Source organism: Mytilus edulis, chromosome 3, assembly GCF_963676685.1.
Source record: "Mytilus edulis chromosome 3, xbMytEdul2.2, whole genome shotgun sequence".
Lineage (NCBI taxonomy): Eukaryota > Metazoa > Mollusca > Bivalvia > Mytilida > Mytilidae > Mytilus > Mytilus edulis.
Window position 1 is genome coordinate 101,611,198 of NC_092346.1, and position 18,566 is coordinate 101,629,763.

An 18,566-nucleotide genomic window follows, 5' to 3' on the forward strand; every position below is an offset into this window, starting at 1 on the left:
TACTTTTGTCAATGGAGCATAAAAACAGACCCACAGAACAGAAAACATATAATTGGCCCTCTACTTTTGTCAATGGAGCATAAAAACAGACCCACAGAACAGAAAACATATAATTGGCCCTCTACTTTTGTCAATGGAGCATAAAAACAGACCCACAGAACAGAAAACATATAATTGGCCCTCTACTTTTGTCAATGGAGCATAAAAACAGACCCACAGAACAGAAAACATATAATTGGCCCTCTACTTTTGTCAATGGAGCATAAAAACACTTTACTACAGATTATTTGGTCAAAGGGGTGTTGATTACAATAATGTTATGCTTTGCTTTTATTTAGTCACCTGTTTCAAATATATCATTAAAACAAATAAGCTTGAATTTTATTCATCAAGAATAATTCATGAACAAACACTTCTTTGATATAAATCATAATGAGAATCATCAGTGTTATTGGAACAATTTTCCCCTATACATAATCCAGAACTCATCTGTGAATCCCCAAACAGTTCTGCATGATCACTACTGGCTATCACTGGGATATTATAAACTTTTTCAGCATTTGCATCTACCTGTTTGGAACAGTTTGTATTTTCATTGTTAGTTTCAACACCTTTTTCAATAAGTTCATCTTTTGTATGTCTATTCAAAATGTCAATATTGATAATGCTTTCATTGAGTAGAAGTCCTTCATTGTTTTTACTGATTTTTAAATTTACAGTCTTTCTTCCTGGCAATTGTTGTTCATGTACACCAGCCTTAGATATACAGAGATGAGATTCTGTCAAATATTGCACACTTCCTGTCACATGACCTGTCTGTTTCTGTTCTTCCTCATGAGCACTCTCTGCTTCTGATAAACAAATGCGATCTTCAATTGATTCACATTTAATTAATTTAGGATCGATTCCAGTAACTGATGCAGCACAGCTTTTCTTTTTTACTCCTTTTCTACTTTTTTTCTGAAAAAGATTTTTCTTTTGTAATCTTTGTCAACAAAATATGCATTAAAAGGACTAGGTTTACATTTTCCCAAACTTTGGTCTTGAACTTGACTTTAATTATTTCTTTTATTAAAACTGATGGAGATTATATTCTTTAATATAACTAATAGTGGAGGTACTCCTATTCCAGGAGAAATATATAGAAGAACAAGATGAAATTCATGAAAATTTTGCAGACTGATTCAAGGATGATTCATGCAAATTTTACGTTTTAAAGAAATTAAAAAGAGTTATCAAATGGTTTAATGCAGGTGTGGGTTTTCAATGAGTATCATTCAAGTATTTTAGATTAATATTGTTTAGAAACAAATTAACTGATGCCCTGTCTTAGATTATTAACTTTTGGCCTACAGTGATTTTTTATGACTCTGATTAATTTCTAGAAATTTTTAATGTATTTCACAATGAAATTTTGCTATCTGGACCTTAAAAGGCTCATAAAACAAGATAGTTGAAAACAAAAAACAATTCTGAAATGCTTAGTAATTTGATTACCAGGGCGGGTCATCAACAAATCTCAGGTGAGCTGTTTAATCCCTGGATTAGGCTGGCAAAAATTAATGTCAGTCGACAGGTATAAAAAAAAAATGAAAAAAATTTGTCACAATAATAATTCTGGAAGAACCATAAATTCAAAAAGAAAATGAACAGAATTGAAAACACAAAACAATTTGGTAATCTTAAATGACTACTGTTTATGTTTGACCCTGTGTTTTTCATTTACTGTTAGCAAGTTTTGTGGTCAAGTTATGATGGACACTCGGGACTATGCAGGTGATGTGTTCCTTGTTTTTGACCTATGTTAAACTAAAAACAGAACCTATCCTAATTTTCAAGATCCCCAATCTCACAACTCTATACTAACCTTAGGAAGTGTGCCTTTTATTTGGTGTAGGAGGGTGTGTTTCTGACACTTTTGCTGAAATACAAAATCAAATTATTTGTCATAACAGTCTGTTTTAAGAGGATATAGATATCTCATTTTTGTGTGTTTAAGAAATCATCTTTTTATAAGAATGTTTCATAATTTGACAAGTTCAATGAGTAGGTTTCTTTCTTTTTTTTTTCTTTTTATAATTTCCACATTAGCTTTCTATATCATCTCTGACAACATAACACTTTTTTTTTTAAATATAAAGCTTGAAACATTGAACCATTTTATATCTAATGATTTTCAATGAATTCATTTGAATAGTGACAATAACAAAAATAAAGTTAGAGAACAGAAATGGAATATTCAGTAATTTTTCCATTTGCAAAGGGGCATAACTCTAGAATGATAAAAGTGACGCAATCAAAATTCTAACTTGATCTGTGTTTTGTGGTAATAAATACTGTGGATTCATTTATTTTTGCTGGTAGCGATTTTCGTGGATTGACGAAAATTTGCATTTTTGTGGATATTTGATTTGGTGGTTTTGCCAATTTCTGCATACAAAGCATATATAAAAATTGTAAATTGTTGAACATTTAAATTCGTGGTTAACCTGTACCCATGGAATCCACGAAAATTGGTATCCAACGAATATTAATGAATCTCCAGTTAGCATTGTGTATAAGTTTCATAACATTTTGATGAGGCAAGCTAAAGTAAGAAAATGGAAACCAAAAATTTAGCAATTTTTTCATTTGAAAAGGAGCATAACTCTTAAACAGTTAAAGTGATGACACCAAAATTCAAGCTTGATTTGTGTTTTGTGTAATAAGCATTATGTATAAGTTTCATAACATTTAAGTGAGGCAAATATAAATAAAGAGATTGGAAACCAATTTTGGGAAGTATGTACCAACAAGGGTAAAACTGAATGCCCCCTATGCTATAGTGGGGGGCATAAAAAGAATTCAACCACAAACAGTGCTTACTTTAGTGGAGGTTCTATCGCAGCCTTCGTATTGACAACAGAATCTGTGTCCTTCATGATAAGATTTGATGTGAGCTGTTAAATTCTTCTGTTCTAGATAAGTTCTACCACAGTTAGGTCTAGGACATACAGTACTTACTTTAGTGGAGAAGTTTCTATCACAGCCTTTTCGTATTGACAAGAGAATCTGTGTCCTTCATGATAAGATTTGATGTGAGCTGTTAAATTCTTCTGTTCTAGATAAGTTCTACTCTACCACAGTTAGGTCTAGGACATACCATACTTACTTTAGTGGAGAAGGTTCTCTCGCAGCCTTCATATTGACAAGAGAATCTGTGTCCTTCATGATAAGATTTGATGTGAGCTGTTAAATTCTTCTGTTCTAGATAATTTCTACCACAGTTAGGTCTAGGACATACAGTACTTACTTTAGTGGAGAAGTTTCTATCACAGCCTTCATATTGACAAGAGAATCTGTGTCCTTCATGATAAGATTTGATGTGAGCTGTTAAATTCTTCTGTTCTAGATAAGTTCTACCACAGTTAGGTCTAGGACATACCGTACTTACTTTAGTGGAGAAGGTTCTATCGCAGCCTTCATATTGACAAGAGAATCTGTGTCCTTCATGATAAGATTTGATGTGAGCTGTTAAATTCTTCTGTTCTAGATAAGTTCTACTCTACCACAGTTAGGTCTAGGACATACCGTACTTACTTTAGTGGAGAAGGTTCTATCGCAGCCTTCATATTGACAAGAGAATCTGTGTCCTTCATGATAAGATTTGATGTGAGCTGTTAAATTCTTCTGTTCTAGATAAGTTCTACTCTACCACAGTTAGGTCTAGGACATACCATACTTACTTTAGTGGAGAAGTTTCTATCACAGCCTTCATATTGACAAGAGAATCTGTGTCCTTCATGATAAGATTTGATGTGAGCTGTTAAATTCTTCTGTTCTAGATAAGTTCTACCACAGTTAGGTCTAGGACATACAGTACTTACTTTAGTGGAGAAGTTTCTATCACAGCCTTCGTATTGACAAGAGAATCTGTGTCCTTCATGATAAGATTTGATGTGAGCTGTTAAATTCTTCTGTTCTAGATAAGTTCTACCACAGTTAGGTCTAGGACATACAGTACTTACTTTAGTGGAGAAGTTTCTATCACAGCCTTCGTATTGACAAGAGAATCTGTGTCCTTCATGATAAGATTTGATGTGAGCTGTTAAATTCTTCTGTTCTAGATAAGTTCTACCACAGTTAGGTCTAGGACATGTGTAGACTTCCCTCTCTTCACAATGACTTTTCAGGTGTTGTTGTAAAGCATTCTTCTTTGTGAATGTCTTGTCACATTCTGTACATATGTGCACTAAAATTAAATAAAAAGTCCTTGGAGTCATACATGTAGGATGCTGTAAATTGGTTGTTTGAGCAAGTTAAGGAATTGCTCGTGTATTTACTTTTAAGAACTTATTTTATGGACTTATTTTTACATACTTTAGGATATTATATATATATATATCTGGTCTCATCCAGCTTCAGAAGGAGCTCAGGATTTCAAAATTTTATAAACTTATTTTTACATGTAGGATGCTCCAGATATCTGCTGTTTCAGAAAAATTAAGAAGATGTACAGGAGTTAATGTTTATGATTTTATATTTACGTACATGTAGGATGGTGTAGATATCTGTGTTGTCTGAGTTGAGTCCAGGTGTCAAATACTTCTGCACATCCATCATGATTACATTGATATCCTAAAATAAGCCAAAAACACTTGTATACATAAAGGTTTGTAAAAAAGACTGCATTGAAATAATAAATTCTTTGCGTTTACTTTTCTACATTGGCTAGAGGTATAGGGGGAGGGTTGAGATCTCATAAACATGTTTAACCCTGCCGCAATTTTGCGCCTGTCCCAAGTCAGGAGCCTCTGGCCTTTGTCTTGTATGATTTTTAATTTTAGTTTCTTGTGTATAATTCGGAGTTTAGTATGACGTCCATTATCACGGTACTAGTATACATATTTTAGGGGCCAGCTGAAGGACACCTACAGGTGCAGGAATTCTCGCTACATTGAAGACCTATTGGTGGCCTTCGGCTGTTGTCTGCTCTATGGTCGGGTTGTTGTCGCTTTGACACACTCCCCATTTCCTTTCTCAATTTTATTATATTTAAAATCAGTTAGTTACAATAAACTAATCTTCCCTGAGGCCCTCACATACAAATTACAATACAATCAAAACAGATAATTACACATAGTTAATTTACAGTCATGTAGTTCAATGTATTGTTATTAACATAAGATATAGTGTTGTTTAAGATGTACATGTAGTCAAAAAATCAAATAAAATAAAAAATATACAAATACATTGTAGAAAACATTTCTTATCAAGATTGTGTTAGGTACTCCTTGGTACTTTGCTTAAAAGTAAAAGTGTTTTGAGCTTTATGCATTTTGTGTGGTAGTCCATTCCATAACACTGATTCAGAATAAGGAAAGGATTTCTTAAATAGTTCAGCTTTTGGCTTAGGAACTATCAGATTACCTTGAGTCTTAATTATAAGGAGTAAGGATTATTATCTGATTTCAGTTTAAACTTTTGAACTTGGTACATTGGTGCTTCCAAATGGAAATTTACAGACTTTATTTTGGATACATTACAAATATCTCATAAGTCATACATATTTTATAGTTTACAAATAGTAAGTTAACATTAACAGAGAAATTATTATTGTGTTATACTTTGAAAAATATTAAACAAATTAATCTGAATTGTAAATTAATTCACATTTTTTTGCCACAACTTTGCATAGATATAAATAAGATAAAACTGCAAAATCAAACATGTTTGTTTTTAAGATATTTGTGAAATGTACAGTAAAAAGTAATTGCACATGTTAAACAAATTTCCAATCAATTCCTTTTAGCCTCACACAAATGTGGTTCTCAATTTAAATCTAGATTTTATTCGGAACACAGAGACAGTAGTTCACTACCGTATGTGAGAGAATTGTTGGAGGAAGAATACATATGTACATACCTGAATGAACTTTTATGTGTTGTTTTAGTTTACTTGGTAACAAAAAACGTTTCTCACAATCTTTAAAAATACACCTGTGGAAAGTATGTAAATTATACTTCAGTATACATTTTCTTAGGCAGACAAGCAGTTTCTCTCTAATTTTATTTTTGTTGTTTAATTATGAGAAAAATCAAATGTGTACCTTATATTAGTAATAAAATGTAGGTAAATATTCAATCTATCAATTATTTTCAATTGTTATAACTTAAGCAATATTTATTTCCCTTTTTCACCAAGTTCCAGGTCTATGTGCAAAAATGGTTAAGGACGACATCAAAAGTTTAATGTAAGATAAAAAACTTAATTCACATTGTTCCTTCACTGACCGTCCACTTAATTATCATGTGACTTAACTTACTTAAATGGTTTGACATCTGTATGTTGGTACTTATGTATTGTCAGGTGTTGATGCTAACTTACTTAAATGGTTTGACATCTGTATGTTGGTACTTATGTATTGTCGGGTGTTGATGCTAACTTACTTAAATGGTTTGACATCTGTATGTTGGTACTTATGTATTGTCAGGTGTTGATGTTAACTTACTTAAATGGTTTGACATCTGTATGTTGGTACTTATGTATTGTCAGGTGTTGATGCTAACTTACTTAAATGGTTTGACATCTGTATGTTGGTACTTATGTATTGTCAGGTGTTGATGCTAACTTACTTAAATGGTTTGACATCTGTATGTTGGTACTTATGTATTGTCAGGTGTTGATGCTAACTTACTTAAATGGTTTGACATCTGTATGTTGGTACTTATGTATTGTCAGGTGTTGATGCTAACTTACTTAAATGGTTTGACATCTGTATGTTGGTACTTATGTATTGTCAGGTGTTGATGCTAACTTACTTAAATGGTTTGACATCTGTATGTTGGTATTCATGTATTGTCAGGTGTTGATGCTAACTTACTTAAATGGTTTGACATCTGTATGTTGGTACTTATGTATTGTCAGGTGTTGATGCTAACTTACTTAAATAGTTTGACATCTGTATGTTGGTATTCATGTATTGTCAGGTGTTGATGCTAACTTACTTAAATGGTTTGACATCTGTATGTTGGTACTTATGTATTGTCAGGTGTTGATGCTAACTTACTTAAATAGTTTGACATCTGTATGTTGGTACTTATGTATTGTCAGGTGTTGATGCTAACTTACTTAAATGGTTTGACATCTGTATGTTGGTATTTATGTATTGTCAGGTGTTGATGCTAACTTACTTAAATGGTTTGACATCTGTATGTTGGTACTTATGTATTGTCAGGTGTTGATGCTAACTTACTTAAATGGTTTGACATCTGTATGTTGGTACTTATGTATTGTCAGGTGTTGATGCTAACTTACTTAAATGGTTTGACATCTGTATGTTGGTATTCATGTATTGTCAGGTGTTGATGCTAACTTACTTAAATGGTTTGACATCTGTATGTTGGTACTTATGTATTGTCAGGTGTTGATGCTAACTTACTTAAATAGTTTGACATCTGTATGTTGGTATTCATGTATTGTCAGGTGTTGATGCTAACTTACTTAAATGGTTTGACATCTGTATGTTGGTACTTATGTATTGTCAGGTGTTGATGCTAACTTACTTAAATGGTTTGACATCTGTATGTTGGTACTTATGTATTGTCAGGTGTTGATGCTAACTTACTTAAATGGTTTGACATCTGTATGTTGGTACTTATGTATTGTCAGGTGTTGATGCTAACTTACTTAAATAGTTTGACATCTGTATGTTGGTATTCATGTATTGTCAGGTGTTGATGCTAACTTACTTAAATGGTTTGACATCTGTATGTTGGTACTTATGTATTGTCAGGTGTTGATGCTAACTTACTTAAATGGTTTGACATCTGTATGTTGGTACTTATGTATTGTCAGGTGTTGATGCTAACTTACTTAAATGGTTTGACATCTGTATGTTGGTACTTATGTATTGTCAGGTGTTGATGCTAACTTACTTAAATGGTTTGACATCTGTATGTTGGTACTTATGTATTGTCAGGTGTTGATGCTAACTTACTTAAATGGTTTGACATCTGTATGTTGGTACTTAGGTATTGTCAGGTGTTGATGCTAACTTACTTAAATGGTTTGACATCTGTATGTTGGTACTTATGTATTGTCAGGTGTTGATGCTAACTTACTTAAATGGTTTGACATCTGTATGTTGGTACTTATGTATACTCAGGTGTTGATGCTAACTTACTTAAATGGTTTGACATCTGTATGTTCGTACTCGTGTATACTCAGGTGTTGATGCTTGTGGAAATATCTCGTACAGCCTTTAAATGTACACTGAAATAAAAAAATAAAAAAAACAATTTAACAAAAAATAAATGTCTAGAAATGAATTTGAGATGTCATATCTAGTCTTATTTTATGCCACTTGTCTTAAACATGCATGAAATATTTGCCATTGGACATTAAGCAACCAACAATCAACATTAAAGCCACATATCTCAATGTCTAGTTGGTTTTTATCTTGCTTTTTTAAACAAGAGATACTGCAAGCAAAGGTTCACAAAGCTGGATAAACAGATGGATTGATATCACAAACTGTACACTTCAGGAAGATCAGGTTTTAACAATTACTAAGATGTAAATCTTAAATCTGACATGGATTTGACTGGTGCCTGAAATCTAGCCATTATTTGTCTTACATGTAGTTTGCTTGGCCATAACTATTCAAATACAACTTGTATTTATAGGTTTATATTACCTCATACAGTTTCTTTTCATGCCTCCTTTTTATATGTTTATTCAGAGCTTGTTTTGATGAGAATGTCTGGTTACAGCCTTCTTCCTCACACCTATAAATAATACACAACTTTTTATATGTTTATTCAGAGCTTGTTTTGATGAGAATGTCTGGTTACAGCCTTCTTCCTCACACCTATAAATAATACACAACTTTTTATATGTTTATTCAGAGCTTGTTTTGTTGAGAATGTCTGGTTACAGCCTTCTTCCTCACACCTATAAATAATACACAACTTTTTATATGTTTATTCAGAGCTTGTTTTGATGAGAATGTCTGGTTACAGCCTTCTTCCTCACACCTATAAATAATACACAACTTTTTATATGTTTATTCAGAGCTTGTTTTGATGAGAATGTCTGGTTACAGCCTTCTTCCTCACACCTATAAATAATACACAACTTTTTATATGTTTATTCAGAGCTTGTTTTGATGAGAATGTCTGGTTACAGCCTTCTTTCTCACACCTATAAATAATACACAACTTTTTATATGTTTATTCAGAGCTTGTTTTGATGAGAATGTCTGGTTACAGCCTTCTTCCTCACACCTATAAATAATACACAACTTTTTATATGTTTATTCAGAGCTTGTTTTAATGAGAATGTCTGGTTACAGCCTTCTTTTTCACACCTATAAATATTAAATACACAACTTTTTATATGTTTATTCAGAGCTTGTTTTGATGAGAATGTCTGGTTACAGCCTTCTTCCTCACACCTATAAATGGATGATAATAGGCATCAGTTAGCATAACCAGGACTTGACCCAATGACACACAGGTTCATGATAATATTGTGGGTTCAGACAGATAATCATGTGTCATGTGAACTGGCTTCAACTAGATCCCTGATAATAGTTATTTATATAATCAAATATTTACCGCTTGATTTTGTGATCTTGAATACTGTAAACCAACTAAATTTACGTAAACCAATTTTTGCAATTTTCGCGAGAAGAAAAAAAATAATGCGAATATATATAAATCTTCGTGAACATTTAAAAATTGGCTCTCCCTTGTTTAATAAGATCAAGTAAATTTGCAAACTGTAACCAGGTGCTCCGCAGGGCGCAGCTTTATACGACCGCAGAGGTCGAACCCTGAACAGTTGGGGCAAGTATGGACAAAACATTCTAGCGTGATACAGCTCTGAATTTGGATTGTGATCAAATTTTTGACATTACATGGTTTTTTTTTTACACAAAACAAATGTCAAGATTTTACAAATTTTACAATTAAAGATTTCTTCTTCAAACTTTCTAAATCTAAAATGAAATAGTTGACACAGCATAGGTTTCTGACACAGAATGAATGTGGTCTAATGAACTTAAAAGTTTATTTTTGCCTTTTAGCAATTCACTATGCTGTTGAATATTAATCCTCTCAAAAAAATGTTTGAAGAAATTTTCTTTTTATTTATGAAATCTGAAATGAGAAAAATTTAACCCCCCCCCCTTTTTTCACATCCCTGTTTCCCTTTTTCCAAAACTGATATCAATTCAAATTTCTAATGGAGTTTGCAACAATAACTACTCTTTTAAATACATCATAAAATATTAAAATGTAATATAAAGTGCTTGTTATCACTGAATGGTAAAGATTGGTTGGTAGTAAAAGTGAATATACATTGTTTATTGTATAAAACAATAAAAAAAACTTCATCAGCAACATTTTATATTATGCAAATTTCCAATGAAGTTATTTACATAAAGTTATTGGCAAATAAAAATAGAAAATGACATCATAGTCATGTCTGGCAAATGTCCAACATACATTATCTAAAAACATTTTAGATAAGATAAGGAAATAAGATGTAAAAAAAACTGCTTGTTATCACTGAATGGTGAAGATTATTTTAATTTATCAGTTGGTAGTAAAAAGTGAATATACATTGTATATTGTATATAACAAAGATTTAAGTTGATTCTGGACAAAGAAAGATAACTCCAATTAAAAAAAATCTTGCTATTGCACAATATTTTGCAATTAGATATTTCTTGCTTACTATTCTGGACAAAGAAAGATAACTCTAATTAAAAAAAAATTTGCTATTTCACAATATTGTGCAATTAGATATTTCTTGCCATTGCGCAATACTGTGCAATTGAAAAGACTTGCTATTGCACAATACTTAATATGATAATTTTAGATCCTGATTTGGACCAACTTGAAAACTGGGCCAATAATAAAAAATCTAAGTACATTTTTGGATTCAGCATATCAAAGAACCCCAAGATTTCAATTTTTGTTAAAATCAGACTAAGTTTAATTTTGGACCCTTTGGACTTTAGTGTAGACCAATTTGAAAACAGGACCAAAAATGAAGAATCTTCATACACAGTTAGATTTGGTATATCAAAGAACACCATTTATTCAATTTTTGATGAAATCAAACAAAGTTTAATTTTGGACCCCGATTTGGACCAACTTGAAAACTGGGCCAATAATCAAGAATCTAAGTACATTTTTAGATTCAGCATATCAAAGAACCTAACTGATTCATTTTTTGTCAAAATCAAACTAAGTTTAATTTTGGACCCTTTGGACCTTATTAATGTAGACCAATTTGAAAACGGGACCAAAAGTTAAGAATCTACATACACAGTAATGACAATTAGATTCGGCATATCAAAGAACCCCAATTATTCAATTTTGATGAAATCAAACAAAGTTTAATTTTGGACCCTTTGGGCCCCTTATTCTGTTGGGACCAAAACTCCCAAAATCAATACCAACCTTCCTTTTATGGTCATAAACCTTGTGTTTAAATTTCATAGATTTCTATTTACTTATACTAACGTTATGGTGCGAAAACCAAGAAAAATGCTTATTTGGGTCCCTTTTTGGCCCCTAATTCCTAAACTGTTGGGACCTAAACTCCCAAAATCAATACCAACCTTCCTTTTGTAGTCATTAACATTGTGTTTAAATTTCATTGATTTCTATTTACTTAAACTAAAGTTATTGTGCGAAAACCAAGAATAATGCTTATTTGGGCCCTTTTTTGGCCCCTAATTCGTAAACTGTTGAAACCTAAACTCCCAAAATCAATCCCAACCGTTCTTTTGTGGTCATAAACCTTGTGTCAAAATTTCATAGATTTCTATTAACTTAAACTAAAGTTATAGTGCGAAAACCAAGAAAATGCTTATTTGGGCCCTTTTTGGCCCCTAATTCCTAAAATGTTGGGACCAAAACTCCCAAAATCAATACCAACCTTCCTTTTGTGGTCATAAACCTTGTGTTAAAATTTCATAGATTTCTATTCACTTTTACTAAAGTTAGAGTGCGAAAACTAAAAGTATTCGGACGCCGGACGACGACGACGACGACGACGACGACGCCGACGCCAACGTGATAGCAATATACGACGAAAAATTTTTCAAATTTTGCGGTCGTATAAAAATTAATTCACCATGAATTGCATGAGTTAAAGCTAAATGCGAAATAAAGTATCTACGAAAATAAGTTGGTTTACAGTATCTGTTGTTGATACTACATAAAACCTACCTGTATATCTACCTAGGAGGGCAAAGCCCCATTTCACATACCTTCTTACCTAAACCTTGTTAAAAATACTATACCATAAATAGATTGTATAAATAAAACTAAGTTCAACATTTTTTTGCATACACTTATTATTATTGCAATACTGAAATTATGGGATTATTTTGTGCAATTTCTGTAAATAATGCTTACAAATAATGTTATTAAATTTTTAAATGTAATTTTTTTTATTTTTGCAATGTCTGTTCTGTAACTTACTATATTTTTGCAATAAAAAAGATAGCCAAAATTACTGTATTTAGAGTATATATAATTCATCTACATGCTTTTCCAGCCACTGATTAAAACCAGGACACACGAACCCTTTACATTCTAACTTAAGCTCCAGATTTGTGATCAGTGAGTTAAGAATAAGATGTACGCAATTGTATTGGTATAGACTTATCCCCTGCATTTCTGAACCTTCAAAAGTGTTTATATCAATACTTGTCAATACTTACAACAAAGACTGAACCACTGTAGAACCATGGACGGTTTCCTTGTGCCTGGTCAGGTGAGTTGATCTGGCATAACTTTTACCACATTCACAAAGGTAAGGTCTCTGGAAATAATAGAATAAGGTCAACAATTAATCACAATTCATGTAAATAAATTTAAAGCACTGGCTGCAATTATGTTGAAATGTAACAATAACAAAAAAAATATTGTTACATTCGACACCAATAGACAACTTTCGATTTCAATGCATTTCCGTCAAAAACTCTGGTTTTACTGAACGTCATTAGTGTGTTTAGGGGCGTCGTCACTTCCATTCCAATGTTGAGCGAGTGGTTGGAAAACTATAATTTTATATTGTACTAATAATTCGGCAAATTGAATTCTCAAAATTGACAATCAGTATTGCTGTCATTAGGGAATTGTCATTAAGTACCTACAGAACAACCATTATTTCTAGTTTATCCTGCACAATGACGATCACTAAGACGTTTGATGAACGTAAATAGTGCAGGGATACAGGCGACCCCCTCTATCTGGTAAATGATGTCATAAAGGCGTGTATAATTGACAATTTTTTTCCAGTGACGGATGAACTGGAAAGTGGTCTATTGCTGGAATGCTTGGTTGGGTAAGGAACAGATTAATCACAAAAGTAACAATAATATAGTTGTGTTCATTTCAGTCCATTACTAATGTTGTGTTGTACATGTACATTCAGAAATAAGTGAGAGGTTTTTTAATTAATGCAAATAATGTGACTCTTTAAACATATTGAGTATTGCATAGTCCAAATAGTTATGAAATCTTGAAAGGCTATTTTGTGATATCTTCCTACATTTTGTAGATTGTCATATTAACACTGAAGCCATTTTTTGCGTCTGGTATAGGAGAGAGAATTTTTGGCGGAACATACATATTTTTTCTATAGAAGACAAATCATTGTCTTTCAATGTTGTCATAATTTTATGCTTGACTAACTCATAAATATGCTTGGGTCTTGAAGTTGATCAATTTTGGCAACTTTTCGACTTGTAGCCTGAAGGAGTCCATGCATATTTGCAACTTTTAAAAGCAGGTCAAACATTCTTTGCTTCTGTATCTGTATCTGTATGTATAGGTTGAAGACACCAATTCTTGCTTTTACTCTATGGGAGAGAGAGACACCTATTGACGGTGTTGGAGGGCAGCCTTGAAGCTCTCAACTGTATCTGTGCATACTATACGGTCTTCCAGTTGGTTCCAGTGAAGTATGCTCTTGACAAAGAAAGAGTTCTTGTATGGATCGGTGTTACTAGGAATAGTTTCTAGTGCCTTCATATTATTCTTCATTGAATTTGTCACTATAGTCTATATTTGCACTTAACACTTACTGAAATCATTATTTTGTCTTAAATTAAAGGGAGACAAATTTGGAAACCTACAAATGTAGAATCAAAAGTAGATTAAGCATTATTTATACTTGTGACATGTCTGAGCTCTGACTGTAAGTGTTAGTGTTACAGTTAGTGTTGCCAGTCAGTGGCGTAGCCAGGATTGAAATGATGTGGATGCCAAATTGTCGGCGAGCGTAGCGAGGCGAACAAATTTTGGAGATCTTTTTATGCAGAAAATTATATATTTTTTTGGGACATTTCCTATTTGCATGTATACTCCCCCAGAATCCGACAATTGTTATATTTTTTATGTAATTTCAAAGTACCTACCCATTCATATATTTCCAACATAATTTTATTGTTTTCTCAAAACTACCATCATTCAATTCATAAACATGATAAACATTTGACGTAAAAGTTTCCACAAAATCTTATATTTGACATCTCAAAAACGGATCCATTACAGCGGCAATTCTGTATATGCCGGAATTTCGGAATATAGTGATTATTCTTTCGCTTAACGCGTTGGAGGGGACATGGAAATGTCGGGCGTCCGTCCCTCCGTCTGTTCGGTCTTGTTGGCACTTGCATGTGTATAATTCTTGCCAGATTTTTATGAAACTTAAATCATCAACAATGTCTTTGACACTATCAAAAATAAGTCCTGATCAAATATTTTTAACCGGGTATGCCCCTTTGAAATAAAAATTATAATGGAAATCCCATTGCATTTGCTCTGAAGCTTTTATTTCTCTTTAGATATCATTTTTAGTTATTGTCCTTGCTTCTTGGATAGATAAAAAAAATTGCAATATGGGGGGCATTGGCTCTTCTTTTATTGAAAAATTATTATTTGTATCTAGACGGAAACGGGTATATATAAGCCCATGAATGATCACACACTATTACAAAATTCACGTTTTTATGACGTCGTCTTTCATGTCAGAGGAAACGATATCAGGATATAAATGGTGGTTTAGTTGTTAGTAACGTTGCTACGTCAGATGTAGAAGCCATATCTCCGCTTGGCACTATTTCAGATGAGACATCTCCACGGATCTGCCTGTCATCATCCTCTGTCTGGGCTTGCCGTAGCTGACGACATAGACTTTTCACGAAAAAAGTCAGAAAGTCAGAACAGGTTTCTGCGATTGATACATCTTGTTTACATAAACAAATTGATCATACATAAAAGACCGCTCATACTGCTTTAGAGATGATTGGACGTTATCCTCATATCTCCATTCTTGTTACATTTGAATATATACGAGTTTAACTCCTACGAACACATTTTTTTTTAAATTTTTTTTCCCTCTTTTTTTTTTTTTTTATCAAAATGATGTAGATGCTTGAGCATCTGAGCATACATGCAAGCTACGTCACTGCCAGTGTTGCCTGAGGGAGGGTAGGAGGGGTCCTGATCCCGAAATCCCGGGCTTAAAAACACGGCATCCCGAAATCCCGGGCTTAAAAAACACGAAATCCCGAGGTCCCGAAATTCGAAGAAAGAATTCCCGGATCCCGAAAGGGTCAATCCCGAAATCCCGAGCTTTAAAACACCCGATCCCGGAGTCCTGATAAAGGTCCTATCCCCCCTCTTGCCTGTTGGTGTAAAATTATGTCATTCACATTTATTGTCAAATTATAATATATATACCAGGACAACTCTCCAGGATGTGTCACAAAGCTTCTGGACCAACTTGAATGGGAATCTCTGCAGCACAGACGATGGAAACAGAGTCTTGTGCTGTGTTACAAGACTCAACACCAGATGATTGCCATTGACCCAGCCAAGTACTATGCATCAGGGGACAGTAGAACCAGGGGCAATCACAAATTTAGACAGACAAGAGTGAAGAGAGACGTCTTCTATCACTCTTTCTTCCCGAGAACAACAAGAGAGTGGAACAAACTCCCAGAATCAGTAGTGGAGTCCGGATCACTAGAGGACTTCAGGGCCAGAGTGAACATCATCCCCTGGACCCAACCACACCTCAAATAGACAGCAGGAGAACCAGTGTATATAGTTGTAATTAAGCATATTTTATTGTAAATACCATCCAGATTTTCCTGGACTTTTACTTTTGGCCAGAGAGGAGTGGCCTCCTGTCTGTTTGAGATGCGCCCGAGTCAATTACACTTTTATAGAGTTCGACTCGTAACCGGGAAGAAGAAGAAGAAGAAGATATAAGTGCTGGATTTTTTAAAATTTAAATCCACGAGTCAAAGTATACCTCTCCTGTGTGTGTTCTCAAATGAATAATTAATCTATCTTTCCTTGAAAACGTCTTTTCGCAGCCTTCAAATGAGCACACATGTGCACAGGTTGACATTTGGTACATTTACAGAATAACTTCCCTTTATTGGGATATACTAAAAACCAGAGTTTGGACCTGCTAGGGTACGGAAAGTTTAATTATTTTTTTTAATTGCAAATCTTGTTCCTTTTAATATAATTTCAGTCGGTTGATTTTATTAGAATGAAATTATTTTCTTCTGAATTGTCTGTCCATAGATGGCGTTTTAGGTAAAGTGTTTTGTGTGATTTGACGCCAGACGGTTAAATCATTCGGCACGACAGGGTCTACTCGATAGGTCACGTTAATTTTTACATCCATGATGATGCTTTTTGATATTTTGTATCATGCATTAAGAGATTGATTGATTTACAAATGATTGTGTTTATTGTAATATATATACTCTATGATGACATTTCGATTTGATTCGTAATTTGTATATGATAAATATTATTAAATGGTTGTTATTCAACCAGCCCTCGGCTCTGTCGTGTCACGGGTATTGCAATTTACTCTTTTTTGTTATTTATTAGCATGATTATTATCAGTGGTTGTGATATATGGGTGTTAACGGAAGAAGGATATTAAAAATCTTCTGCAAATCAGATAATGTATTCAAAATATAAAGAAAACAATTAAATGATGTAAATCGAATATCCGATATCGTTAAATAAAAGGATTTACAATTGTCACTAAAATATTTTTAATTGCCTAGAAAAAATATGAATGTTTCGAGGATCACTTCTTTGTTCAGGGATTGTCTTTTGATTTTGACAAAAATCAAAGAACTAATGTACTGTTCACACAGATGAACTCAAGAACTGATGTACTGTTCACACAGATGAACTCAAGAACTGATGTACTGTTCACACAGATGAACTCAAGAACTGATGTACTGTTCACACAGATGAACTCAAGAACTGATGTCCACTTTGATGGCCAGCGAATAAATCATACAGATACCAATCTCCCTGTAGACTGATGCTTCCAGTTTTTATTCTCATGTCGACTTAAAGAAACTTCAAGTTGCTTTCTCAAGCTGAGTGTTAAACATTTCAGACACAATTATTGATGGTCCTATTGTTGTAAATTTCTGTGTCATTTGGTCGCTTGTGGAGAGTAATCGGTTGTTTCATTGGCAATCATACCACATAGATCTTCTTTTTGTTATATAAGGTGAGATTTAAAAAAATCAAGAATTTAAAATTGATCCTATAAATCGAAAGAGGATGAGGTAAGGAACAGAATAAGCTAAAAATATCTATAGGTTATGGACCTCTTTTTGACGATATTTGAGTTTTAAAAATTGCCGGAAAAGACTGGCTCGGACTTTTACCTTATATTTGCATTGGTATTATTTTTGGTCTCAAATCGAAGAAATTGAATCAATAATCTGCTTAAATTTTGGTAAATGACCTTCAACGATCTATCAAAGTCTTCTATGAAAAGAAAATTGTGTGTTATGGGCAAAATATTTTATCGTAGGAAAAAAACGGATTAAAAAATCTGACACAAATTCCAAAACCTCACCTAAGTACATTCTTAAGGCGATAACATATACTTATGATTTTAATTTACATGCAATCAATTGGCAAGATTCCATCAAATATCATTTACCAAACAATAAGCAGATTCTAGATTTTTTTCTTTCGATTTGAGACCCAAATAATATCAATGCGGCCTTTCCCCGCAAAGGAGCTCCCAATCACCTATCTATATTTTTAGCTTATTTTGTTCCGCAATTAATTCTCTTCTGACTTAAAGTATCAATTTCAAACTTTAATAGATTTTTATTAAAACTTCACCAAAATGCACCCTTAATTTTAAAACTGCAAGACCGTAAGTTCTGAATCATGCCAAGATCACACATATTTCAAATTAAACACATATACTATTAGCTATAACATCATGCAAACCGAAGCAGACTCTAGAATCAAGGCGTAAAACAAGTAGATTAACCATGTTTAACATAGCACCCAATGGTGAAGCAGCAGTAAACATACCATGTATATATTTACTGATAGATCACCCATCTGAGCAAGAAACTGCCATCCATAGACATTTAACAAGACAAGTAACTTCTTGAACGTCTACAAGTATTGCTATACATCACACACTATTATCGACTGGAATAGCATAGCTGCCTCCTTTTGAGCATCCCAAGATACGTTTAT

General features: G+C 33.2%; 1 protein-coding gene across 1 annotated transcript; it reads right to left on the reverse strand.

Annotated features, from left to right (window-relative positions):
• Nucleotides 1-369: 369 nt before the first annotated feature.
• On the reverse strand, nt 370-16,475 carry LOC139515543 (uncharacterized). The gene is made up of 10 exons (XM_071305120.1): nt 16,330-16,475; nt 12,725-12,825; nt 8,678-8,768; nt 8,165-8,253; nt 5,905-5,978; nt 4,531-4,617; nt 3,726-4,231; nt 3,293-3,544; nt 1,868-1,921; nt 370-960 (listed from the first exon to the last, which is right to left on the reverse strand). The coding sequence occupies exons 1-10, from the start codon at nt 16,435-16,437 to the stop codon at nt 400-402; spliced, it is 1,923 nt and encodes a 640-aa protein (XP_071161221.1). The 5' UTR covers nt 16,438-16,475; the 3' UTR covers nt 370-399.
• Between the last annotated feature and the right edge of the window lie 2,091 nt (nt 16,476-18,566).

Coding starts and splice junctions, on each gene's coding strand:
- LOC139515543 (XM_071305120.1), bottom strand. CDS start 16,437: ATGTACCAAATGTCAACCTGTGCACATGTGTGCTCATTTGAAGGCTGC. Junction 4,618..5,904: donor ACACATAAAAGTTCATTCAG/GTATGTACATAT, acceptor GGCTTATTTTAG/GATATCAATGTAATCATGAT. Junction 4,232..4,530: donor ATATCTACACCATCCTACAT/GTACGTAAATAT, acceptor ATTTAATTTTAG/TGCACATATGTACAGAATGT.